This window comes from Stenella coeruleoalba, assembly GCF_951394435.1.
Source record: "Stenella coeruleoalba genome assembly, chromosome: 6".
In the NCBI taxonomy this organism is placed as follows: Eukaryota; Metazoa; Chordata; class Mammalia; order Artiodactyla; family Delphinidae; genus Stenella; species Stenella coeruleoalba.
In genome coordinates, this window is record NC_137151.1 from 39205147 (window position 1) to 39232311 (window position 27165).

The 27165-nt window shown below is 33.5% G+C and overlaps 1 protein-coding gene across 9 annotated transcripts in view; it reads right to left on the bottom strand.

Annotated features, from left to right (window-relative positions):
• The window catches only part of LRP1B (LDL receptor related protein 1B), a 1831517-nt gene that overhangs the window by 167252 nt on the left and 1637100 nt on the right, over nucleotides 1-27165 (bottom strand). For all 9 annotated transcript variants that reach the window (XR_013828854.1, XM_079925113.1, XM_079925117.1 and 6 more), the window contains one exon: nucleotides 4477-4593. Coding sequence is in view for 8 of the 9 variants with exons in the window: in XM_079925113.1 (XP_079781239.1) it covers nucleotides 4477-4593 (117 nt within the window). In the remaining variant the exon portion in view is untranslated. The remainder of the gene's footprint in view (nucleotides 1-4476; nucleotides 4594-27165) is intronic.

The window sequence follows — 27165 nt, forward strand, 5'->3', positions numbered from 1 at the left end:
TGCTAAGCAGCAATAATTTCACAGGGTTTTACACACTGCTATGGGGAGGGCTGGATGTTGCTGATGCAGGGTTATAGAAAAGTTGTATAGCTAGTAGTTCAAGGCATTTGCCCAATAGTTCCACAGAACATCTGATCTATAGAGACTTGTCTTACAATTGTTAATTATTCCATTCCAATATGTGTGCAAAGGAACTGAAAGACTTGCTTAGAAAAGCATTTTTCAATACAAATGGAAATTCTGTATGCTTCTACCATGTTTTTAAAAAATGCCAGCAAATCTACTTCTGAATAATAATCCTGAATTATTTATACATACACAAATGACATCAAGGAATGGGGAAGCTAATCTGCTTCTAACTCTCATCTATATGCCTTAAAATTTTTTGCTACTAGTTATCTCAAAAGAAATTCTCTCTTGAGGAAAATGTAGTTTTGTTATGAGAGAAGATCCTAAGTGATTGTACTCTCTAATTGTTTATCTTGCCTTTGATCTTTTCAGGATAAAGTAAAAGACCAATTTTTAGAACTTGGTGTGATAGTTGGCACTTTTCTTGTGAAAAAGAACAAAAAAATGACTATACCTGAAATCTAACCCATCTGGAAAGAAAATTTAAATGTGACATTTTTCCCTAGTATTTCTAAAATGTTTTTCCCACACTAACTTGGTCTGATATTACCTATTCCCCGGATCTAAAATAGATAGGGAATCCCATACATGAACGATTAACCAGGTTTTCCATAAATCTCATTTAAACATGCTAGATTCACAGCCAAGAAGCCTTTACAGGGCATGTTTCAGAAGGCTGATTCTATAATAAGGATAAAAAATAAAGGCATAGTATAAATTGGTCACTTCCTTTGATACTAGTGAAGGCACAAACATACTGCCTCAGAATTGAAACGAACTATGAGAGCCGTCTTGCACAAAACCTAAGAAGCTATATTCAGAAAATAAAAGCAACTTTCAAAGCCACAGAGTTAGTGGCATAGCAGAAAAGCTTCCAGACTCCAATTTCTCCACTGAGTATACTATCATAAACCCTCGGTGATAAGTTCAAAAGTTATATCAATGTGGGTGTGAGCGTCTGAGGAGAATTTTTAGAATACAATTAGTATAACTGACATGCTATACAAAAAATCTTTTCATATAAATTCAGTGTGAAAGTACTAGAAATTCAAATAAGGCAGATGCAGCTTGTCTTTCTACATAAACCTTGATCTAGTTGATCAAATTATTTGATACTTTAAAATCTATTGGAATGCTAGTTACTTCTTAATAATGCAAAGATATGAAATAATTTTATTTTGCACATCAATTACTTAGAAGGCATACATGCTATATATATATTTGTTGCTGATGAAAATAGTAGAGATGTCAAGATTTCTCAAATATTTCCAAACCTTTGATCCAGATTAAAAAATTACTCCAATAACAATGAAATTTTCTTATTTTTAAGAGCAGAAATCACTGCTGAAGCAAAGTGTCCCTGCTGAACACTTAACAAGGGAAATGATCATCATCAGATGATGAAATGACAATGGACTAATTATCTTATGTAGATATAAAACATTAAAAAGCATATTAAACTAAAACATAGCTGGCAGTTAATTGCTCCACTGCTATTCCAGCTCTTCCCATATCTATGGCCGGAATGTTTCCAATACAATTTAAAACATTAATTCATTATATATGATTCACAAACAAAGAAGTCCAAAAGAAAACTTTAAAATACATTGCCAATATTATAAATATGTGTCAGGCACTGTGTTAGACCATGGTACATAGCCCTACTCCTTAGACCATCTCCAGATATTTAAGTAGGAACTCAGATAAATGTGATAAAGAAATAAGTGAGGCAATGGAATGCAAGCGAATGTTGTGTGATAGTATGCAGGCCTGTAAAAAAAAAAAAAAAGCATGTTGCTATTGTATAAGGCCAATTTACTATCTCTGGTATGTTTCACTACTTAATAAGAGCTAACAATAAATGACAAAATGTGCACTAAAATGCATATCGTTGACTAATAACATTTAGAAAACATAATAACATTATACCACTGTCCTTTTGGGTATATTTTTGTCATCGATATATATTATAATTATATATATAAAATTGTGTGATGTATATAATATAGTCATAATTACAATATATATTATAATTATGTGTATATAATTAAAATAGTTCTGTTGTAATTATATACATATTATTATAATAATTTCAATTGATAATAAGATATTGGAAATATCTTGAAAGCATTTTAATACAGCAACAGTATTTTTTCTAAGGCTGACTTCTATGGGACTAGTCTCTTGGTGTTCCCTATAGATATACTGTATTTTTTCTTCTCATTCTTCAGAGACTCAGCTTCTGTCTATGTGGAACTGGCATTTTCAATGCTTAAATCTTCCCATTTTTCTGGCCTAGTCAAGATGGTATCTTCAAACACCACTCAATGATGTAGAGCCCATGATCCTTTCTCTTACATATTCTTACATGTTTAACATGTTACCCACTCTGATACTTATCCTGTGTATGCCTTCTATTCTTCCATGTCACAACTATAATATGCTTCATTCCTGTTCACTGTCATCTCTCCTCTGCAAATTCATCAATATTACTTGTCTTAGCCACAAGCTCAGAGTGAGTAGGGACTAAAAGAGATACACACAAAACTGGGTAGTTTATACTGCAATGCTTGATACTGCAGTCAATTCTCTTGCTTTTTCTTAAGGGCTCTATGGCTACAATGATTTATCACTAAGTTTCCACGGTGACAAGTGAGAGGCAATGTTCCTTCTCCTTGCTTTCTTGCATCAGAAGATGACTTTTAGGAGATGTCAGCAAAATGATATTCAGCCACTTAAGAAACCCCAGGAGACTCAGAAGTGAGCTTTCTCAACCCTTCATTCTTCTTTATTTCTCATTAAAGCAGTAACCTAACTTCTCACACAATTTAAATTACCACTTGAATAAAGAGTCTTCCAAGATGTGAGTCTCCCAAGATGTGAGTCTCCTGTGTTGCCTTCCCACCTACCCTCTCTTGTTTTCAATATCCTTCAGTCACAGGCATTTCCTCTCAGGTATATTATTGATAACTAACACTAAATGTATCCAAAACTAAGCTAAGTAGTTATCTGTGTATTTAAGCTCTGAAATACAAATAAACTAAATTAAAAGTATAAAATAATTGTTTCTTTTTTATATTTCTCCTCTATTCTTACCACCATCACCCCATTAGATTTTTATTTTAATCACTGGACAGAATCTGAAAACATGCTATATAAAAATTGTTTTTTTAATTACTGATTAAAGGAATCTAGAACACTCTAATGACTCTCTGCAATATTCTTTACCTTTCTAAAGAGTACGATCAGTTGGGAGATATCTATGTGAAGAGGGAGTAATAATAGTAATACTTTCTATATTCAAAGTATTTCATAATCATAATGATCCAGAGATTTCATAATTAATGTACCTGATACTCAAACACTATTCAGATTAAGTTCTGAAAGTTATTCTAAACATTTGTTGACATTTTGCAAACTGAACATCCAAGTGGTGTATTAAAGCTATGACTCTACTAATCGTATGCTTTTAAATAATATATCCCCATGCTTTAATATAACAATTCCTATTTTGTCTCCTGTATCTTGGGAAATGAATGCTCTAAGTCCAATGCATAAGAGTAGACATTATTGTTATCATAAAATCCTTTTTGGAAGTAGCAGAATGTAAATATTTAATCAATGGAATTTGATTATTATCTTATTTTGAACATGATTATATTCTCTTTATTTAAACAGCAGCATAAGAAAGTGCCAGTAAGAAATACATTCAGAAATTAATGCTAGAAGATAGAGATACTATCACAATTTTACATACTGTCATGCTTCTTAGAAAATAAAATTGTTGGTTAATTAATGTCTTTTAAATTTATTACATAAAAATGCAGGAGGCAGATGATGATAATAGCTTTATTCTATTTTGAGAGGAAAGCATCCTGAATACATATGGTGTTCACCACTCCAGAGAGAATAAATGATATTTCACTGAAAGATGCTCTTGGGTGAATTTGTAGTGTAAAAGGATTTGACACAAATAAAATGAATTCCATCCATTAAAGAATGATATGTTTTGTACTGTCTCCATATCATTCAGCTCTTTGTATGAATTTGCATCAAGGGCTACCTTCATTGCATACTAATGTGTTACATTAAACCTCATGATACTTTCATACTAATTCTGATAAATGTAAGAAAATGACTCCCAGGATGAGCATTTCAATAATTCTACCGTTTGAGATTTAGGTCAATTTAGTCTGAATATTCTTGTTCAAATGTGAATATATGTATAAAAATGTGAGCTGCAGGACAGAAAGGTTCAAATTCATACCTTAACCGAACTAAAAATTGCTATCCTGCTTATTAAATACGCTGTCAAGCTTGCAACGTTCTCAAGCAAGAGTTACTTACTACAGTTTTCTTCATCTGAATTATCACTGCAGTCATTTTGGCTATCACACCACCAGTGATCTGGAATACAGTTGTTGTTTTTACACTGGAATTCATGAGGACCACAAGTCTTTTTATCTGTAATGGAAAGAACCAGAATTTGCATCGTTGACTTCCATAAAGACATCCCTCACGACGTCCTCACTGCCATGTCAAATCCAGGGGACATGATATTTCCTCAGATCTCAAGTCAGTTACTAACTGAGAGCATCCCTAGGAAAAACTGAAGGCAAGTTCTGAATAAAATTTCATTGTGAGCTAATTACAAAGTAACTGATTGGACCACCACTCAAAGTCAACACAAATCGATCAGTAAAAATAAAGATCAAAATTATCCAAAACTACCTTTCTCTTTAGGACACTCATTTCCTAAGCCACCTTCTATTTCTGATATAAAGCAGCAGCTATAAAGAAATGATTAAATTCTGGTTGTCATCTTGTCTTCCTCCCTTATAAGTTCTTACTCAAAATCTACCTGTGGTCAGCTGATCTAAACTCATAGATTGTAATAGCACCTAATGTGTACAGACCTTGAAAATTCTTAAAGTGCCATTTCACTTAAACTTCTAAATAATCCCACTGAGTATCAGGAGATGTATTAACTAGCCCTTCACTTTACAAATGACAAAACAGATACTCTTAGAAGTTTAAGAACTTGATGCATTTTCACTACTTTTAAATGGCACAGCCAATATCAAAAAAGCATGCTTTGACTCCTGATTTAGTGTTCTTTACAACAAACCTGTGTCCATAGGATCCAGAAACAAAATTCATGCAATAAGAATCTATGCAGAGTTTAGGTCATATATTTTTAAATTTTCATAAGAGTAATATCCAACTGTTCATAATCTACGGCAGCACTTCTTAAACGTTAATGTGTCTACATATTAATTAGTTGGGAATTTTGCTAAAATGGAGATTGTGATTGAGTAGATCTGGAATTCTAACAAGTACTCTAAGTGACAACATCATCCTCGGTCTATGGCACACACTGAGTACCAAGGGTCAAAAGCATCAAGATGGTATAAATTCAAATACATAAAATAATAAGAGTAACAATGTCATTGCACAATTTAGGATACATTTTTCTTTCACATACTTAGATCAACTCCTTATTCTCAGCCATGTTAGAGATGGACAGTGAAGTGTTCAACGATTCAGATTAGTAAAATAAATTAACTAAAGGAGAAGATAAGCTATTTGGTGGTGCTTGCTACTCTTTACTACAGAATGCATCTTATAAAATTCAGATTTAAATAAGATTATGAAAACAAAAGTGATTTAGGTTTAATTATGAAAATTAAGTAATGATCATATATTGAAGATCCAGTCCACCTCTTGCGTAAGCATTTTCATAAACATGATCACACTCAATCTTCAAAACATCCCTAAGAAGTACTATTACATGCATTTAAATAAATGAGAAAAATAAAGAGTTTAACTGATTTCTCCAATTTTACAATGGTCTTAAATGGCAAAGGAGGAATTTATATACAGATCCTTCTCAAGAAACATTTTGCATTTTGTAGAAATTCTCATGATAGACTTCAAATGCATTGTTCTACTAATAAGTATATATTGTATATAGCCTAATATATATATATGCATATAGATAGATAGATATTAATAGATAGATAGAGAGAGAAAGAGAGAGAGAATATTTCCCTGCCTCTCTTCCATCCTGCCTGCCTACCTGCCTATCCGCTAATGATTACTCAGAACCTAATTTGTGTCACTGTGTTGGGGCTGTGTTTTGTAATATATCCTTTTTGCCTGTGTTATACCTCACTTTAGATTTAAAAATTGGTTTAAAATCTACAGAAGTTCTAATGTAGTATTATGTACATCTCAATCAAGCAATATGTTAGGATGATTGGAACTTAAATAATAAGCCTTGAAAATATGGGATTTGATACTGAAGTATTTAGATGGTTATTTCATTTTGTCAATTAAAACAAACTCCTCTGAAACTACTACTCTAGGTAACATTAGTTTTATTTATTCCTTGCCATGTGTTTCTTGCATTATTTTAGAATATTGCTTAAAATTTTTAGAATAGAAGAATATAAGAAAGGGCAGTCTGAATCAGTCAAATAGACCATTTGACTTAGTATTACAACATTGTCCCCAAGCAATTCTCCATGACTACAAAAGGTTAACAATCAGTACTAAATATCAACACAATGTGTTTTTAAGTTTTTCCCCCCTAAATCCTTGTACTTTTGTTTTCTATGTTTAATTTTTTTTTCATATTTTGTGTTTCAAAGAGACCTGCACTAATTTCTTAACAAGAGCAAGTTACAGTTCATTGCTAAGGTTTCAATTTGGGGCGTGCAGAAACAGTATGTGGAAAGGTTAATTGCCTTAGGTAAGGTTACTCGAATTTTATGTTTCTAAGTTATTTAACTTTTTGATACATGACACTGCTTATAAAAATTACAAATACAAACTATATAAACTATATAGACTTCTTCTGCATTTAAAATCTCCCTTGAGGAGAATATATATATATATACACACACACATTATATATATATACATTATATATATATATACACATTATATACATATATATATACACACACATTATATATACTTTTTTTTAGTAAGGTGTAAAACAGCAGTTCTCAAATTGGCTTCACATTAAAATCACCTAGGGAACTTTAAAAAATCCCTTTGCTTAGTCCATATCCCACATCAATAAAATCAGACTCTCTGGGGTAGAACCCACACATCAGTATTTTTATTAAAGCAAGTTGAGTGATTCCAAGGAGCAGCCAATATTGAAAATCACCGGCGCCCCCAAAACTGATTGTAGAACAGAACATATATAATCCCAAATTGTAATACTTTCGCATAATTAAAATACAGTATGTAGCACTTTCTATTAATTCATATTGTTAAGCAGCATTGGAACTATGCTTTATTTCATTTTTTGGTATTATAAATTTGGAGAAAAATATAGTTTTCAAACAAGTTTGAAAACGTGTTTTCTTTGTTTAATACATTTTCATATGAATTGTAGATACTCAAGACAAATTTGATCCTCTCAGAAAGGTGGAGTGAGGGACCACCAAAACACAAAACTATATGTAATGCGTACTGCAGTACTATTGGTGCTTCTTTGTATATGCTTTGCCTATTTCTGAAAAGAAAGAAAAGAATCTGGTGCTGTGATGTCTTGCAGAGCAAGAACTAGGGAAGTGGACTGAGAGACAGGGGTGAAAGAGAGATTTAAGTTTCTCTTTATACTAAAAGGAATCCAAAGGAGTCCATAAACTGCTGGAATTAATAACTGAATTTGAGAAGGCCATAGGATACAACGTCAATGTATATATTTAATTATACTTCTGTATATTAGCAATAACAAAACATTAAACTTAAAGAAAAACTTTTACAATGGTATCAATAAAACAACAAATATCTAGAAATAAAACTAGTGAAATTTGTGTAAGACCTTCATACTGAAAACTATAAAAATTGCTGAGAGAAAGTGAATAAAGTCCAAGAAAATGCAGTGATATATCATGCTCATGGATTAGAAAACTCAAATTGCTATAATTTTCTCTAAATGAATATATAGAATTAATGAAACCCCTATAAAAATTCCAGCAAGTTATTTTTGAGGGAATAGGTTATCCTAATCTAATTACTTTTAAGAAATAGATTATTCTAAAATTATATTGAAATGCAAAGGATCTAGAACAATCAACTAATACTGAAAAAAGAACAAAGTTAGAGTATTTACAGTACCTTATTTCCAGTTACTATAAAGTTATAGTAATCACGAGAGTAGAGTATTAAGCAAAATGAAACCAGAAATATAAGACTACACATATAGTCAACTGATTTCAACAAAGGCTCCAAATCAGTTTAATAGGGAAAGGAAGGTCTTTTTAAGCAACTACTACTGAAACAAGTGGCTATCTATATGAAAAAGGTAAATTTCAACCTATCATACCCATACACAAAAATTAATCTGAGATGATCATAAATGTAATATAAAGCTTCTAGAATATAGGAAGATATTTTCATAATCTTGGAGTAGGCAAAGATTTCTTAGATAGAACACACAAAATAATAATAAGAGAAAAATTGGTAAATCGAACTTAACCAAAATTGAATTTTTTTATTCTTTAAAAGAAATCATTGAAAAAATGAATTGGCAAATTTTTCTTCACATTCAAAAGTGAAATATTGGAAATATGGAGTTTCTGTTGTTCTTGCTAATGTTCTTTTGTAATCATCACTATCTATCTTCCAGTTCAGGAAACATGATGATTAAAGACAGTTCAGTAACATGCAATGACTTTTGTTACAAAAAAAGTGAGTAATATAGTCACAGAAACACTGAGGCAAAAAAAAACTATGAGAAGTGGAGCCTCCATCATGGTATCTCCTTGTTTCCTTGTGTTCCAGATGATAACACTGTAGAGTCAGAAGTATGGTGTTAGAAGTGGAGTTAGAACTGGAGCACCTTCTTTTGTAGAAAAGCTTGTCTCATCTTGGGGGCAGGATAACCATCTGTTAACTATCAAACCATAACTTCTCTCTGTAGATGTCATTATGTTCTTTCTTTAAATCAACCTTATAGTTATTATCTCTCACTCTAAATCCCCCTCCAGGTCTCTGTTAGCATCATATGGAAATGAATACCTATATATGCTGCTCACAAATATTCTAAACCTCGTTGACTGGTCATGAATTCTGGGACAGTGATGATACAAGGAAATATATTCTCTTCCTTATGTTCTATAGTAGGTAGGATTTATTGGCACATACTTTTTGGCTGAAATGAACATAATAGATATATGGAGGAGGGCAGTGCAGAGATTGTATGGTGGCTAGATGTCCTAAGGAACACAGATTTCTATCATTCTGCTCCACCATCCATCCTAACTAATGGCTACCATTTTTCTTAGTCATTTCATGGCCCAAGATGACTACTAGTGCTTGAGTCATCACCTTGCAGGCCTGAAGGAGTAACGGCAGAAAGGCAAAAGAAGAAGTCTTTTTACTTTAAGAAAGCTCCATTAACGTATTCTTCCTGGAAGTTCCTCACAATACTTCTGCTTACATTTCAATGGTCAGAACTTAGTCATGTGACAATATCTAGCTTCAAGGGGAGATGGGAAATGTGATGACATTCTGAATAGCAATGTGTCAACAAAAGACTTAGTGCTCTGTTTCTAAGGGGAAAGAGAAAAAATGGGTATATTGATAGGCAATTTAGGAGTCTCTGTCAATACGTAAACAAGACTAAAGCAATTTGAGGTGATTTCCATGGCTGCTGAAAGAGAGAATATTTCTTTCCTTTCAAGATTGCAAGTATTATAACCTCAAGTTGCCATGGGTCATTTAAAAACCATGTAGAGAGTACCCATCTCAGAAGCCAACATAAGGAATAGTTTAGAACTGGAGAAAAAGAAGATAAGGCTCTTGTGACTCTATGTGAATACTTGGATCCAAATTGTGCCTGAAGTCAATTCCATCCACTCCTTGGAATCAAGGCAGAAAATTTATTTTCCCACTGGTTTGTGCTGAATTTCTTTTGTTTACAGACAAGAGTCCTAACTAATGCAAATACCATACTATATTTTGCTTAGAAATAGTATGGACTCTTATTAATATTTTTTTCTGTATGTGCTGATTTACATAATTCCCAAGCTATTTCATTGGTTTCTAATTACCTGGGAAAATCAGTCTCTTTCCACAAGAAGTCTCAAAATCAGTCTCTATTGAAAAGTGATTTGTAAACTCAGGTTTCCATGAAAATGGGAAATGGTACACCTTCTTTTGAGCATATTCTCTACATGACCAACATGATTACAGCATTTAGTGATACTGATTATCTGGAAAACTGCAGGTTGCCTTGCATTGTAAAGTGTATGGTGGATCTGAAAATTAATTTCATGTTACTTCTCATCAATCAGGGTAATATTCCTCAATGAGCACTTACATGCACAACCTGTTCTTCTAGGGGAAGTGGCAATAATATGTGGATGCACCAACAGTTGAAAAACAATGCCAACTGCAGCATGTCCCCATGGGATTCTCCTACTTCTGTTTTGCTTTTGAATTATTAATTTTTTTTTAATTTTTACATTATTCTTCCAGGTAGAGAAGAGAAAGCTTTATAAAGTAAAACAAATTAACTATGACATGTTTTCTTTATAAAGAGATGAATCTATAATAAGCTAGCTCTCTAGAAGCTCCAATAATGACATTTTAAAAATTGCATGTCAATACAATGTAATTTTCAGTGGAAATTTTTTGAATTCACATTACGCAGTTTCAGAAAGTGTCATATTACATCCTGTAATGCCATCTATCGCATTTGACAAGAATTTGTGCTTTTTTTTTCTTATTTAGAAATTTGTATTATAATGTTATGGGCGTGAAATGAGGGGAAGTAGTTATTATCCCATCTTTTGTCAACACCCTCTGTACGTCATCTGCCAAACCCCTACAAATCGATTCATCATTTTCTTTTCAACAGTCTGTAGTCATGACAGATTGTATGTTAATATTGTACAAACAAATTTACATTTGTGATTCACAGATGAAGAGGAACCCAAATCTCCATAATACGAAGGTATGAGTAGAGTATTTCTCTTCAGTTATTCCTGAGCCTTGGTTAGAGATTCTGGTAGTCACGGTCTAACAATTCTACTTACGCTCCCTCTTCCAGCTTAAGAGAAAAACAAAATAAGCCTCTTGCTGCATTTTTCTAAATAATGATTCTATGTTTTATTTTAAAAGCAAACTAAAAGCAAGTTGAGGCAATTAAAAAGTAAGTCTACCAAAATATTTCTTAATATACAGTTGATTACATTTGTCTATTTGGTCTGACCCTATTGATTAAGAGTCAACAGACAATTGCTCAATTTTGGATAGACAACAACAGACCCTGATTTGGTTTGGGCAATGAGGCATACACAGTGGAAAGAAGCAGAGCATTAAAGGCAGAACTTGATTTGAATCTTAATTATGGCTCTTACTCGTGTGTAAGCTACGGTAGTAATTATTTGTCTTCTTTGTGCCTCAATTTCCAGAAGGCTAAAAACTGAAGGAAAATACATAAAGCGTTGAAATGAAACCTGGCTTCATAAGTAGTAACTAGTGACAATTAAGTAATAGTAACATACTTTGGAAAGTGTGTAATGAATTTAGTTAGAAATGTCAGAAAAATGTGTTAATGAATTTGTAGCAAACTATTCAAATATTTACCAAATTTTTCTTTTTTAACACTTCTATTTGGTGGTTTTCATTTGATATCATTTATTACCTTAATACTTTGAAAAGTCAAGGCCCAAATACACACACACACACATATATACACATATACACAAATGGATCCCTTCAATCACTTCATCACTTATTCAATATGCTCTCAGTTTTTCAGGATTTTGAATTGTCGAATTTTCTCACTATAATACTTTAAATTTGTGTATAAATTCATGGAGAAATGGACTAAAATATAAATATTTTTAACTTTCTCGTATTGATAGTACTTTGATTTTAGTATTTCTAGTATTGAGTGGCATGATTATTTCTCATACAACTTTTTTTTTTTACGTTTTTATTGGCGTATAATTGCTTTACAATGGTGTGTTAGTTTCTGCTTTATAACAAGGTGAATCAGTTACACATATACATATATCCCCATATCTCTTCCCACTTGCATCTCACTCCCTCCCACCCTCCTTATCCCACCCTTCTAGCTGGTCACAAAGCACCAAGCTGATCTCCCTGTGCTATGAGACTGCTTCCCACTAGCTATCTATTTTACATTTGGTAGTATTTATATGTCCATATGTACACTACCACTCTCTCACTTTGTCCCAACTTACCCTTCCCCCTCCTCTTGTCCTCAAGTCCATTCTCCAGTAGGTCTGCGTCTTTATTCTCGTCTTACCCCTAGGTTCTTCATGACCATTTTTCTGTTTTGTTTTTAGATTCCATATATATGCATTAGCATATGGTATTTGTTTTTTTCTTTCTGACTTACTTCATTCTGTATGACAGACTCTAGATCCATCCACCTCACTACAAATAACTCAATTTCGTTCCATTTTATGGCTGAGTGGCTGAGTAATATTCCATTGTCTATATGTGCCATATTTTCTTTATCCATTCATCTGTCAGTGGACACGTAGGTTGCTTCCATGTCCTGGTTATTGTAAACAGAACTGCAATGAACAGTGGTACATGTTGTGGTACATGACTCTTTTTGAATTATGGTTTTCTCAGGGTATATGCCCAGTAGTGGGATTGCTGGGTCATATGGTAGCTTTATTTTTAGTTTTTTAAGGAACCTCCATACCATTCTCCATAGTGGCTGTATCAATTCACATTCCCACCAAGAGTGCAAGAGGGTTCCTTTTTCTCCACACCCTCTCCAGCATTTATTGTTTGTAGATTTTCTGATGATGGCCATTCTGATGGCTGTGAGATGACATCGCATTGTAGTTTTGATTTGCTTTCTCTAATGATTAGTGATGTTGAGCATTCCTTCATGTGTTTGTTGGCAATCTGTATATCTTCTCTGGAGAAATATCTATTTAGGTCTTCTGCCCATTTTTGGATTGAGTTGTTTTTTTGATATTGAGCTTCATGAGCTGCTTGTAAATTTTGGAGATTAATCCTTTGTCAGTTGCTTCATTTGCAAATATTTTCTCCCATTCTGAGGGTTGTCTTTTCATCTTGTTTATGGTTTCCTTTGATGTGCAAAAGCTTTTAAGTTTCATTAGGTCCCATATGCTTATTTTTGTTTTTATTTCCATTTCTCTAGGAGGTGGGTCAAAAAAGATCTTGCTGTGATTTATGTCATAGAGTGTTCTGCCTATGTTTTCCTCTAAGAGTTTTATAGTGTCTGACCTTACATTTAGGTCTTTAATCCATTTTCAGTTTATTTTTGTGTATGGTGTTAGAGTGTTCTAATTTCATTCTTTTACATGTAGCTGTCCAGTTTTCCCAGCACCACTTATTGAAGAGGCTGTCTTTTCTCCATTGTATATTCTTGCCTCCTTTATCAAAGATAAGGTGACCATATGTGCGTGGGTTTACCTCTGGGCTTTCTATCCTGTTCCATTGATCTATATTTCTGGTTTTGTGCCAGTACCATACTGTCTTGATTACTGTAACTTTGTAGTATAGTCTGAAGTCAGGGAGTCTGATTCCTCCAGCTCCGTTTTTTGTTCTCAAGATTGCTTTGGCTATTCGGGGTCTTTTGCGTTTCCACACAAATTGTGAAATACTTTGTTCTAGCTCTGTGAAAAATGCCAGTGGTAGTTTGATAGGGATTGCATTGAATCTGTAGATTGCTTTGGGTAGTAGAGTCATTTTCACAATGTTGATTCTTCCAATCCAAGAACATGGTATGTCTCTCCATCTATTTGTATCATCTTTAATTTCCTTCATCAGTGTCTTATAATGTTCTGCATACAGGTCTTTTGTCTCCTTAGGTAGGTTTATTCCTAGGTATTTTATTTTTTGTTGTTGCAATGGTAAATGGGAGTGTTTCTTGATTTCACTTTCAGATTTTTCATCATTAATGTATAGGAATGCAAGAAACTTCTGTGCATTAATTTTGTATCCTGCTACTTTACCAAATTCATTGATTAGCTCTAGTAGTTTTCTGGTAGCATCTTTAGGACTCTCTATGTATAGTATCATGTCATCTGCAAACAGTGACAGCTTTACTTCTTCTTTTCTGATTTGGATTCCTTTTATTTCCTTTTCTTCTCTATTTGCTGTGGCTAAAACTTCCAAAACTATGTTGAATAAGAGTGGTGAGAGTGGGCAACCTTGTCTTGTTCCTGACCTTAGTGGAAATGGTTTCAATTTTTCACCATTGAGGACGATGTTGGCTGTGGGTTTGTCATATATGGTCTTTATTATGTTGAGGTAAGTTCCCTCTGTGCCTACTTTCTGGAGGGTAAAAGTATTTTGTTGAGGATTTTTGCATCTATCTTCATCAGGGATATTGGCTTGTAGTTTTCTTTTTTTTGTGACATCTTTGTCTGGTTTTGGTATCAGGGTGATGGTGGCTTTGTAGAATGAGTTTGGGAGTGTTCCTCTCTCTGCTATATTTTGGAAGAGTTTGAGAAGGATAGATGTTAGCTCTTCTCTACAGGTTTGATAGAATTCGTCTGTGAAGCCATCTGCGCCTGGGCTTTTGTTTGTTGGAAGATTTTTAAACACAGTTTCAATTTCAGTGCTTGTGATTGGTCTGTTCATATTTTCTATTTCTTCCTGGTTTAGTCTCACAAGGTTGTGCTTTTCTAAGAATTTGTCCATTTTCTCCAGGTTGTCCATTTTATTGGCATATAGTTGCTTGTAGCAATCTCTCATGATCCCTTGTATTTCTGCAGTGTCAGTTGTTACTTCCCCTTTTTCATTTCTAATTCTGATTTGAGTCTTCTCCCTTTTTTTCTTGATGAGTCTGGCTAATGGTTTATCAATTTTGTTTACTTCTCAAAGATCCAGCTTTTAGTTTTATTGATCTTTACTATCGTTTCCTTCATTTCTTTTTCATTTATTTCTGATCTGCTCTTTATGATTTCTTTCCTTCTGCTAACTTTGGGTTTTTTTGTTCTTCTTTCTCTAATTGCTTTAGATGTAACGTTACATTGTTTATTTGAGATGTTTCTTGTTTCTTAAGATAGGATTGTATTACTATAAACTTCTCTCTTAGAACTGCTTTTGCTGCATCCCATAGGTTTTGGGCCATCGTGTTTTCATTGTCATTTGTTTCTAGGTACTTTTTGATTTCCTCTTTGCTTTCTTCAGTGATCTCCTGGTTATTAAGTAGTGTATTGTTTAGCCTCCATGTGTTTTCATTTTTTCCTGTAATTGATATCTAGTCCCATAGCGTTGTGGTCAGAAAAGATACTTGATATGATTTCAATTTTCTTAAATTTACCAAGGCCTGATTTGTGCCTCAACATATGATCTATCCTGGAGAATGTTCCATAAGCACTTGAGAAGAAGTGTGTATTCTTTTGTTTTTGGAAGGAATGTCCTATGAATATCAATTATGTCCATCTTGTTTAATGTATCATTTAAAGCTTGTGTTTCCTTTTTTCACTTTGGATGATCTGTCCAGTGATGAAAGTCGGGTGTTAAAGTCCCCTACTATGATTGTTTTACTGTCAATTTCCCCTTTTATGGCTGTCAGTATTTGCCTTATGTATTGAGGTGCCCTAGGTTGGGTGCATAAATATTTACAATTATTATATCTGCTTCTTGGATTGATCCCTCGATGATTATGTTGTGTCCTTCTTTGTCTCTTCTAATAGCCTTTATTTTAAAGTCTATTTTGTCTGATATGAGAATTGCTACTCCAGCTTTCTTTTGATTTCCATTTGCATGGAAGATCTTTTTCCATCCCCTCACTTTCAGTCTGTATGTGTCCCTAGGTCTGAAGTGGGCCTCTTGTAGACAGCATATATACAGGTCTTCTTTTTGTATCCATTCAGCCAGTCTATGTCTTTTGGTTGGAGCATTTAATCCATTTACATTTAACGTAATTATCGATATGTATGTTCCTATTCCCATTTTGTAAACTGTTTTGCGTTTGTTATTGTAGGTATTTTCCTTCTCTTGTGTTTCCTGCCTAGAGAAGTTCATTGAGCATTTGCTGTAAAGCTGGCTGAATTCTCTCAGCTTTTGCTTGTCTGTAAAGGTTTTAATTTCTCTGTCAAATCTGAATCAGATCCTTGCTGGATAGAGTAATCTTGGTTGCAGGTTTTTCCCTTTCATCACTTTAAATATGTCCTGCCAGTCCGTTCTGGCTTGCAGAGTTTCTGCTGAAAGATCAGCTGTTAACCTTATGTGGAGTCCCTTGTATGTTATTTGTTGTTTTTCCCTAGCTGCTTTTAATATTTTTTCTTTGTATTTAATTTTTGATAGTTTGGTTAATATGTGTCTTGGCGTGTTTCTTCTTGGATTTACCCTGTCTGGGACTCTCTGTGCTTCCTGGACTTGATTAATTATTTCCTTACCCATATTAGGGAAGTTTTCAACTATAATCTCTTCAAATATTTTCTCAGTCACTTTCTTTTTCTCTTCTCCATCTGGGACCCCTATAATTCGAATGTTGGTGTGTTTAATATTGTCCCACAGGTCTCTGAGACTGTCCTCAATTCTTTTCATTCTTTTTTCTTTTTTTCTGCTCTACAGTAGTTATTTCTACTATTTTATCTTCCAGGTCTTCTGGATGAATGGATAGATAAGACTTTGCCATCATAGATAGAAATATTTAGTATGCAACTAGAACACAGTTTTCGTTTATCTTCTCCTCAATACCCTAAATACCTTAGAGAATCCATAGTTTAGATGGTTTAGAATGCTTAGGAGAAACACTGTTTTTTATCTGGAGGAAAGGGTGTATGAAGAAAAAGTATGTTTTAGCAATACCATTGTCTGGTGGCCAATCGCACTTTCTGCTAAAGTACTTCAAGTCTCTATTGTCATATCATGCCTTATTTTCATACATAAAATCATTTCAACAGAGCAGATTATGGAAGGACCCAACTGACAGGCTGTAAGGAAATTACTGAAAAAGGATAAAAAGAGGAAGTGGAAATAGTTGTGCTAGATGATAGTGACCAGTGAATGAAACAGATATAAATCCCTACCCTCATTGGTTTATATGCTAACGGCCAAGTGCTGATTTGAGAGACTAGAAATAAAGAAAAAAAAAAGTTTACGGAGAGTAAGGAGTGTATTAATGAGAAATAAAGAAGAGAAGAGGATAAGGAATGTGTGTGGAGAGGGAATTTCAAACAGGATAGTCTGAAAACTCTACACTAAGAAAGTGACCTTGAAAATTGGCAAAGAGAAAAGGATTGAGACATGCTGCCATCTGGGACAAAGGGCATCCCAGGAAGAAATAGGACCTTGAAAGAATAAGCAGGCCTGGAGTGTCCAAGAAACAGCAGGGAGACAAAGGTGGCTAAAGGAGAGGAAACAGGTCAACTTCAGCAAGAGCCATGGGAGAAGTAAGGAAGATGGTCCATTTGTGCAGAGGGGCACACACATCAAGCAAGGCTTTGAACAGAACTTCTCTTGCTATTTCTCCTCCTTGGAAGAGAGCATATATATTTGGCCTCTTCCTTTTTTGACAAATGAATTTCAGGTACTTGTTTAGATTTATGCCAAAATAAAGATAGAGATTTGAAAGACTGCTAAATGATTACAACAATACAGAAACCCAGATCGTGGACTGCCATGGTGGATTCCTTGGCCTGTATATATTCTGGATAATTACCTTGTTCTCAGTCTCAGCTTTGTCTTTATATTTACAAAGCTAGCATGGTGGCATACACTGATAAATAGGTAAAAACAAGCCAAATTCATCTTTGAGAGAATACTGAGAATCTTATATTAAATGAAATGAATCTAGGGACAAGATTTATTGACTAGAGGTCAATAATTGGATTTACTGAATAAAAGTACCAAACAGGTCTATCATTTCAACCAGAATTGTATTTTATTTTTTATAGCATTGGCATTTTTTATTTCATTGTAGTTGGTACAGTAAAATTTGGTTATCCAAAGAGATTCTTAAGTAAATATTGTTATGAGCAGTTTTTAAACTAATATTAGTATTTTCAGATTCCAGCTTGAATTTTATGTTTTAGTTTGAAAACAATAATAGCAGCTAATATTTATTGAGTGTTTTCTCTGTACTAAGTTCAAGACTAAGCCTGATTCATGTGATCCTCCCAGCAACTCAACAAGGAAAGTATATTGAACAGTTGAGAATGCTAAAGTTCACGTTACAATAAATTACTTGTCAAATCCCACAGCTCTTAAACTGTGAGACCAGGACTTGAATCCATATCATCTCATCCAATATCTACACTATAACCCATTCTGAAACTGGAACACAAATAATCCCTCCAAACAACGTTCTCCATTGCTTCCTTCTTTTGCCACTTTACACCAAGATCTCAAGTTTTATGGATTCTAAAAGATGACTAAAATTGTAAACATGTCAAAAGTTGTGCCACAGTTAATTCAAGAAAAGTACAGTTGCCTTTACCATAAAACCCTGAAGCTGCAACAGGTCGGCATCAGAGGGAAAAAAAAATTATACATTTAATAAGTGTAATTTACACTTAGAGATAAATATGGACAAAATTTTGAAGCTGTCAGTGACAAGATTTGTTATTCCTGAACTGTGTACATTTTTTCATCATCTGGCATACATTATAATTTGAGGAAAACAAGTTAACTCATTAAAAAAAATTATGGGGGTCTCTCTCTTTCTCTCTTTGTTTCTCTCTCTCTCAGGACAGAATATGCCCCTTACTTGACTTACAGTTCAACCAGATGCTACATATCAATACATGATCACATCAGCCTTTATTTTATCATTCCTCATTGGCTGCCTAGTCATCAAGGTATTGATTTTTTTTTTTTTTAAGATTCTGCTTACAGTACATGATTGTTTGCTTGGCTTTACTCCCAGATGTCTTTAAAAACCTTAATAGTGCACTTCCCTGTTAGATGGCTTTATTCACCTTTTAATAAGCCTGCTTGCCTCCTATATTAATACTGCATCTGCTCTAGAATCATATTTATCAGAGAGACAGGAGGCTATGAAAAAAATGCAAAAAAACCAGTGCTTGGACTGAATTTAATATGAGAATTTAAATAAAGGTGCCAATAAAATTTACATTTTAATACAGTCACTAGACATATGCAGAAAGCAAAGTATCTCAATGGAAAATATAAATCATCATTAGATCAAAAGTAAGCCAAAAAGAGCTCAAAGATGGATCCTTCTCAATGAATTTGTGTATATCACAAAGTTTACAAAGAATATGCTGAAAGTAAGACTTAAAGTTAATCTAGACTGCCTTAAGAAGAAATCTGGGGAAAAAAGTGCTCATGAAAAATAGAAAACCAAATGTTATGGAGGACAATGGATGAGACAACAAATTGAACCATACTAACTATGATGTACCAATATAACATTGTGGGCGTTCTGTATCTTGAAACCAAAAGTCAATTATGTCTTTGAAGAGATGATAAATAAATTTATTTTGAATAATACCTTCAAGGTTAATTCTAAGCTGCTGAAAAACTAGATCCAAAGAATAATATTTGATGACAAACTGAAGGGACTATACTGATGGTATGCCAGCATACCCACCCTTGACACAACTTTATTAAACATTTTATTAAGAAATTACGTAAACATATGAAATGTGTTGTTGTCAAACTTTCAGATGGCACAAATCTAGGAGACATAGTTAAAATGTGAAAAGACATGGTTATAAGGCAAGCATTCTCAACAATCTGGAGTGAGGGTTTGATAGAGAATGAACTTTAATAGGTACAAAAGGAAATAACAAGGTATATGATGTAAAGGAGATTAAATATAATAGCCCTTTCAGCACCAAACAAAACTTTTTTTTCCTTTTTGCTGAGACCTGAGAGAAATTATTCTGAGCATCCTTTTAAAATAATAACGCCATTATCATTATTATATAGATACAATAATAAGTTTTATGTAAAATTCTATTATATTTTGTTAAGACATCTCGCATATAAATGGATGACGAGTTGCTAAGGTAAGGGTCAAGAAAGACTTAGATATCTTCTCAGATTGGTCTGCTGACCACGAAAGGTCATTACACAGATCGAGGTTCTGATTTTGAAAAGAATTTGGACTTTAGTAATTATTCTTTATTATTGCACATTAAGAGCATAGTGATGTGATATAAACATTCAACTGGACAATGGGTAGGAAAAAAGTCATCAAAATTGACAACAAAACAGGAGAGGTGACAGATGCAGAATCACCGTAATTCTGTGCTTTTTTTCACCAATACTGGATGAAAAATTTCCTTTTGGTAAAAGGAATATGCATATGGTTCCAAATGAAGGTAGAAGAGATTCAAATTTCAATCAACTAGGTAACATATTTGAGGTAGGGAAAAAATACCCACAGTTACTACTACTTTTACTGAGTGAGACATTATTGGAATTGGGGAGAAAAAATAGAAGCAATACGCTGCAAAGAGAAGCTAAGAAGAACGAACAAAAATGAAGAGATGGGAGGAAGGACACGAATAGTGAAGAAGAAAGACAGAGGAGAGATAAACTGGAATTAAATTTCCTGGAAGAAGTAAAGAAAAAATTGTCTTATTCTATTCAAACTAAAGAATGTTTAATAGATTTATGAAGAAAATTGAGCTTTGTAGGTCTATGAATTAATGAAATTTATCAATCACTATATAAATGTGTTTTGGAGAACAGTTAAATCTGTTGAGGGTAAAACAGATACACAGAAAACTAAGATTGTCTTCTTTTCCAATGCTAATGAATAGACTGGATAATTCAGCAACAATGAGCCAAATTTTGTTCCACCAAAGAGATCTGAGCAAACTTTCTTGTATCTTGATGAAAACGATTTGATATAATAAAGAAGTCAAATGTCTACAAGATTTCTCTCTCTATATATATATGAGAAAAGATTTTATTGAATTCATAATTTTAATAGAAACTTTTAAAACAGTTTCAGTTAACAGTAAACTGATACCTTTCTTAATTACAAATGAATTCTTTGTGTTATATAATCGCTCTCCTTTTAGGCATTGAAACTAACTTGGATGGAAACTGATCATTAAGAAAACATAAGCAATTTAGATGGTAAATTTTGAAAAATATAATTATACCCCATTGGTATTATTATGTGGACTATAGTCAGACTCTTGTTATTTGCAGAGGATGAAGTTCCTGTCCGGGGGAAAAGAAATCTTATAAATAATCTCATCTAAGCCTCTACATTTAAGGTGTAGAAACAGCCTCAGAGAACTTATGTGACTTCTTCAAGTCACACTGGTAGTTAATGACAAAATTTTGATTAGGCACAGGATCTCTGACTCTAAAAGTTGGAATAATTGTGTGGAAATCTGATTTTCCCTGGGCCAGTCAGACTTGTGTCCAATTCATTGGCCTGACTTTACCTTTCTGACTCTCTGTTTCCTCATCCATTAAATGGGAAAAATAATTAACAACCAGAATAATAATATCAATTCCACCTAATTTGAAGGTTTCTCTAAGGATTACAAGAAAGTGATGAACACATCTTAGGGCCTCAGTTAAATTTAATTATCTTGTCCTCTCTTCCTGTTCTCCCAGTTTCTACTTTTCTATCTTTTCTGATAATGGCCAGAAACGAATTCCACAAGTCAATCAAGACCATCTGTTCAAAATTCAAATGATAAATCAACAAATCTGAATATAGGTAAAGAGGCTGGGGGTACAATAGATAAATTTAGGAAAACTTAAGTATCAGTATCTCCCAAATCTCTGTTGCTAGTTTTTGGTTACCTTTGATTATCCTCAATAGCCAAACCCTCATCCTCTTTTAGCCCAAATCTTTAGCAAAGACCATCTTTCAATATGGGCCCTCTACTAAACACCAAGATCTGATTACAAAATAAAAGGAAAACAATGGACCCCAAAAGAGACAAATGCATCATTATGTTTCTCAAAAGAGTTGATCCTGTCTTCTCCAGGAATGATTTTCACAATAAATCCTTCACAAAATCCATTAAAGAACAATTAATTCTCAAAGTTTATCAATGATTTCTCCACTTTACAAGTCTAATTACATTGGTTATAGTCAACTTCTGAGTAAGTTCACAATGTTTGACTTAAAATGGCTTTATATAGAACCCTCACTTTGGACACTCCTAAATGGGCTTTTACTCATCTGAAAAAAAAGAAAATAAAAATATATATGTAAATAATTAAGAAATATTACGGAAAATATATATCCAAATGGAGGTAAATATATCAAATCTAATCTAAATATACTAGATGAAAACAGCATATTCTTCTCCATACTTCTAAGTTAGCATAAATGTTCCATTGACTCAGTGTCGGAAAAAATATTTGCTTTCAGGAGGAGAGAACATTTAACTTAAACAGACCCATTATGTGTCAGATATGGTATAAATCATTTTGAGAATGTAGTCTTACTTAATCCTCTTAATAAGTTTATGATAGATATTGCTCATTTTACACAAGGAAACTGAAGCATATGGACGTTCATACACTTAATATTATTATATGGTCAGTAAATCATGAGGCCAAATTATTTACTGATCTTTACATTCTATCATACTACTAGTGTGATAACTACATATGTATTCATATGAGTATTCTGAGGGTTTCTCATCATTTTAGATTCTGTAACTTTAATTAACTAGGTGATTTTCAAAAGCATTTATGAAGCCTGTTTATGCTATAGAGTGATGGCAGAATATTTAGTCTTGAAAATATGTTATCTTACATCTTAACGGAGTACAAACATTTAACAGAATATTAGGAACTGTGAATTTTTAAAAATATACCTTATAAACTGAAAAATACTGTAATAAAAATGAGTTTTAAAAGAAGCCCTAAAGGTGTTATTGGCAGGCAGTACAATAATGGTAGATTGGTTGTATTATTTTAGCTTTAAAGAAAGAGAAATGTAATACACTTACACACACAAACAGAAACACACAATTCTATCACATTGCACCTAAAATATTGGGTTGACATCTCCAAGACTGTATTCCAAAGCTGAAGAAAATAGTAAAGCCATCTTAATCCTTTATCTTCTGTCTTAAGTTCCTTATATACTCCAGATATAGTAACATTGGTTTTCCTTTCTCTGCCAGTGTTTAAGAATGTTTGCTTTAGAGAAAATCCCCTTAGAGACAGATCTGAACTGAGGTTTCCAATAGGAAATCTGTCACTGTGAACCTCTATTGTTTCCTGCTAAAATGCAGCACTTACTTAGGAAGGGACTAGTTGAATAATCTTACCTTTCTGTGCCATGTGGCTACAGAGCCAAAGCTACTAATTTTTACTCTAAAAGCCTCTAAATAAGAAAACTTGCCATTTTATAGTTAAATTGCATATACCATTAAGAAATAGTTTTGAAGGAAAATGACATTTCTTAAAACTATTTGTATTCGCTTGGCAGATACTCACATACCAGGGACCATGCTCGTCATGGTGTCATTTGTAGAACTATTTGTTCTACATTAATCAAAATATCATCTCCACCTCAGCAGGAGATCTTAGCAGATAATTAAGTTGATCCTTTTCAGAAAGTTTGCAATGCTGTTGCCTATTTATTAATAAAAAGAGAAACCCATATCTAACAGGATTTAAAATCTCATTAGTTTTTTAAATCCTTTAAAATGATAGCTAATACTTTTCCTAAAGTATTCTCCAATGACCATCTTTCTTTTATATTAACTGTAGAAATCAACATCACTTCTGTATTCAAGGTTTGGAATATATTGCTTTTATCCCTAAAGACAGTTAAATCATATAGATTTAGTTTCAGCTTCTTCTTTTACTTCCACAACTCAATTCCTGGCCCAGGGCCTAACGTAATAAAAGTGAAATAAAAGAAAATAATATTAACCTTATCATTCAGATTTGATCAGTTTAAATAATATAAATAATCAGCATTTTCAGAATGTCAACTGCAAGTAGTAGTGACATGTCTAATAGAAATGTGCCCTGGGTGAAGCAATGCCTGTATGGAGAAGGAATGAGTTCTCACCAAAGAACAGCATGGGGATGCTTCCATTTCTCACCACAGCTCTCTGCCTTCTTTCTTGAAGCCTGACCTTGGCCCAGTAGAGAATCTGAGAGTCTGCCTATGCCCACATTTCCCCAGATTCTGGCTCCCACCCACTCGTGACTCTCCTGTTTTTCACTAAACTCTCCTCTAGTCTTTAAGGGATGGAGGCAGAAGCTGCACTGAGAATATAAATTACTGTAGTGGGCCTTGGTCCAGTTATAATAGTTGCAAATTCATGTTTGGCTGGTGGCCTTTCACCATAGACACTGATTCATTGGCCCTGAATAGCCCATGGCCTCCAGTGAGACACATTTGCACCAGGGCTGAATTTGTTTCCTTTTGTGTAAAGAACCGCCACTCTCAGTATCTTCCTCACATAGAAAAATTTTCAGATTTTGAAATAACTCATCTCACCTGACCTTGCCTATGGACCAAAAACATATAAAATACAGATGTGCTTAACAACTCAAAGGTATTTCACATCATTGCTACTCAAGGAGACATTTCTGGGTGCTAAATATAGGGCAAGAAGACAGGTTATAGCGTGACCATCCTCAAAAATAACATTAAAGAAGGAGAAAATGCTCAGTCACTGATGATGTAGCCTTACTTACAAGCTTTATAATTTAGCCTGAGTACAGAGTCATGATTGGCATATTCCTAGAAAAGTTATCAACCTAGGGAATATACAATGAGTACTGTAGTCAGCTCCTCATTTATACGTTTCTTCTAAATATTTCCAAAAATCCCTTCAAAAACTGCCTATCTATCTAAAACTCCAATAAAAATTATTATATAAGAACTTACAATATCTGCTTTCCAAGTATTTACACCTGATAAAAAAAAAAGTGCACTCGTTGTAGACCAAAATAGGCAATATACTCTTAAAGTTCTATTAGAATAAAGTAACAGTATGGTAAGAATTCTGTCCCTGTTTAGAACTATATTCAGTGTCTCTGTGTTATTCCAAAATCATTACTTATGCCAACTTCTTCAGATATGTGGTAGTACTGACTAAGCATTAACATGGTGGTAGAGACCTGGAGAAATAAAATCTGATTACAAAAACAGATTATGACTTAGTGGCTGAGACATTAATTTAGAAATGTCAGAGGAGGGCAAACAAAGCACTGAAAGTTTATCAAAGAAGTTGTGCTTCATATTTAAAAAAAAAAAGATTTTTGGTTAGAGTAAGAGGCACCAGATTTACCCTCTCCCTGAAACAACCAAAAACATAAAAGATAAGATATATGAAACAGTGGTTATCAAGACATTAAACATCAGGCAATAAAGTACAATGATCTCTGAGAGAAAAGAAACAAATGAGGTAATCCCTAACAATCCTGGGTCTTATTGTCTTGAGAGAATTTCCAGGTGCAAGATGAGAAAGGGAAACACAGGGAAAGTCCAGTGGACTCCATGAGTTGACAAGACTGAACTGAGAGTCCAAGATCATGCAAGTACTCAGGACAGCCATGGAGATGAAAATGCTTCACAGAATGTGAACCCTGGAGATTTACAGAGGATCCTCCTTGAGTATATAGCAGAAGATGACTCGGTATGCACATATAAGGAAACTACCAGATGTTAGCAAAAGAACCATCTGCAAAGATTATAGGGAGAGTATCTGCAGCTCACACAGGACCTGGAATGGTGCCTGTTCCCACTAGTAAAACTGGACAATCTTATAATGTACAGGACACTGGGTAGAATATTCAGAATAGAATGGTGTCAGCTCAGTAGAAAAGAGTTAGTCCTAGAAAACAAAAACACTGCTCTGATTTCACCTAACAAATCATATTTTAAGAAAGATGATAGACTCAAACAGACATATTCACAGTCACCTAAAATGTAAATAGTCTGAAAACTCCAATTAAAAGTCAGAGATTATCAACTTGGAAAAAAATTCCCAATTCTGTGCTGACTCTAGGAAATACACGTTAAATATAAAGTCACAAATACATTAGAAGTAAAAGAATAGAGAGATATACCATGCTAATAATAAATAAAAGAAACCAAGAGAGGCTATAATAATATCAAAGTAGATTTCATAGCAAAGAATTTTACTAGGGATAAGGAAGTTTATTTCCTAATTACAAATGGAAACATAACAATTCTAAAAGGCATTGGTAACAACATGTCCAAACATATGAAGCAAAAACTGGTAGAACTGCAAAGAAAAATTCACAGTAAGTCAGAAATTTCATTACTCATCTCACAGTAAATGACAGAATAAGTACACAAAAAATTAATAAGGATATAGAAGACCTAAACAGCACTATCAACCAACTTGATCTAAGGATATGTATAGAGCACCCAACAACAGCAAAATATACTTTCTTTTCAAAGGAACGTGAAATCTTTATCAAAATAGACTAAATCATGAACAATAAAAGATGTATCAATAAATTTCAAAGAATTCAAGTTAAGTAAAGAAGAAATTCAAACCATGAAAAGCACGTATTCTGGCCACCAATGGAATTAAATTATAAACAAAAATATCTAGAATATCCCCAGTTACTTGGACACTAAATAACACATTTCTAAATAACCCATAGGTTGAAGAAGAAATAAAAAGTGAAGTTAGAACGTACAAGTTAGAAATGAATAAAAATACAACATATAAAAATGTGTGGGATGCTGCTAAAGCAGTATTTAGGTGCACATTAAAAAATGAAACACCTATATTATAAGAGAAGAAAGGTTTCAAATCAGTGACCTCAGCTTACACAATAATAAACTAGAACAAGAAGAGCAAATTGAACCTAGAGTAAGGAGAAGAAGAGAATGAAAAGACAAGGCATAGACTACGAAAATATATTTGCAAAACATTTATCCAAAAACTAACTTGGATTCAGAATATATAAGAATTTGCAGAATTCAATAATATAAAAACAAACAATCCAATAAAAACATGAGAAAATTATCTGAATACATACTTCACCAAGGAAGATATACAGACAGCAAATATGCATGTGAAATGATGTTCAATATCATTAATCACTAATGAAATGCAAATTAAAGCCACAATGAGA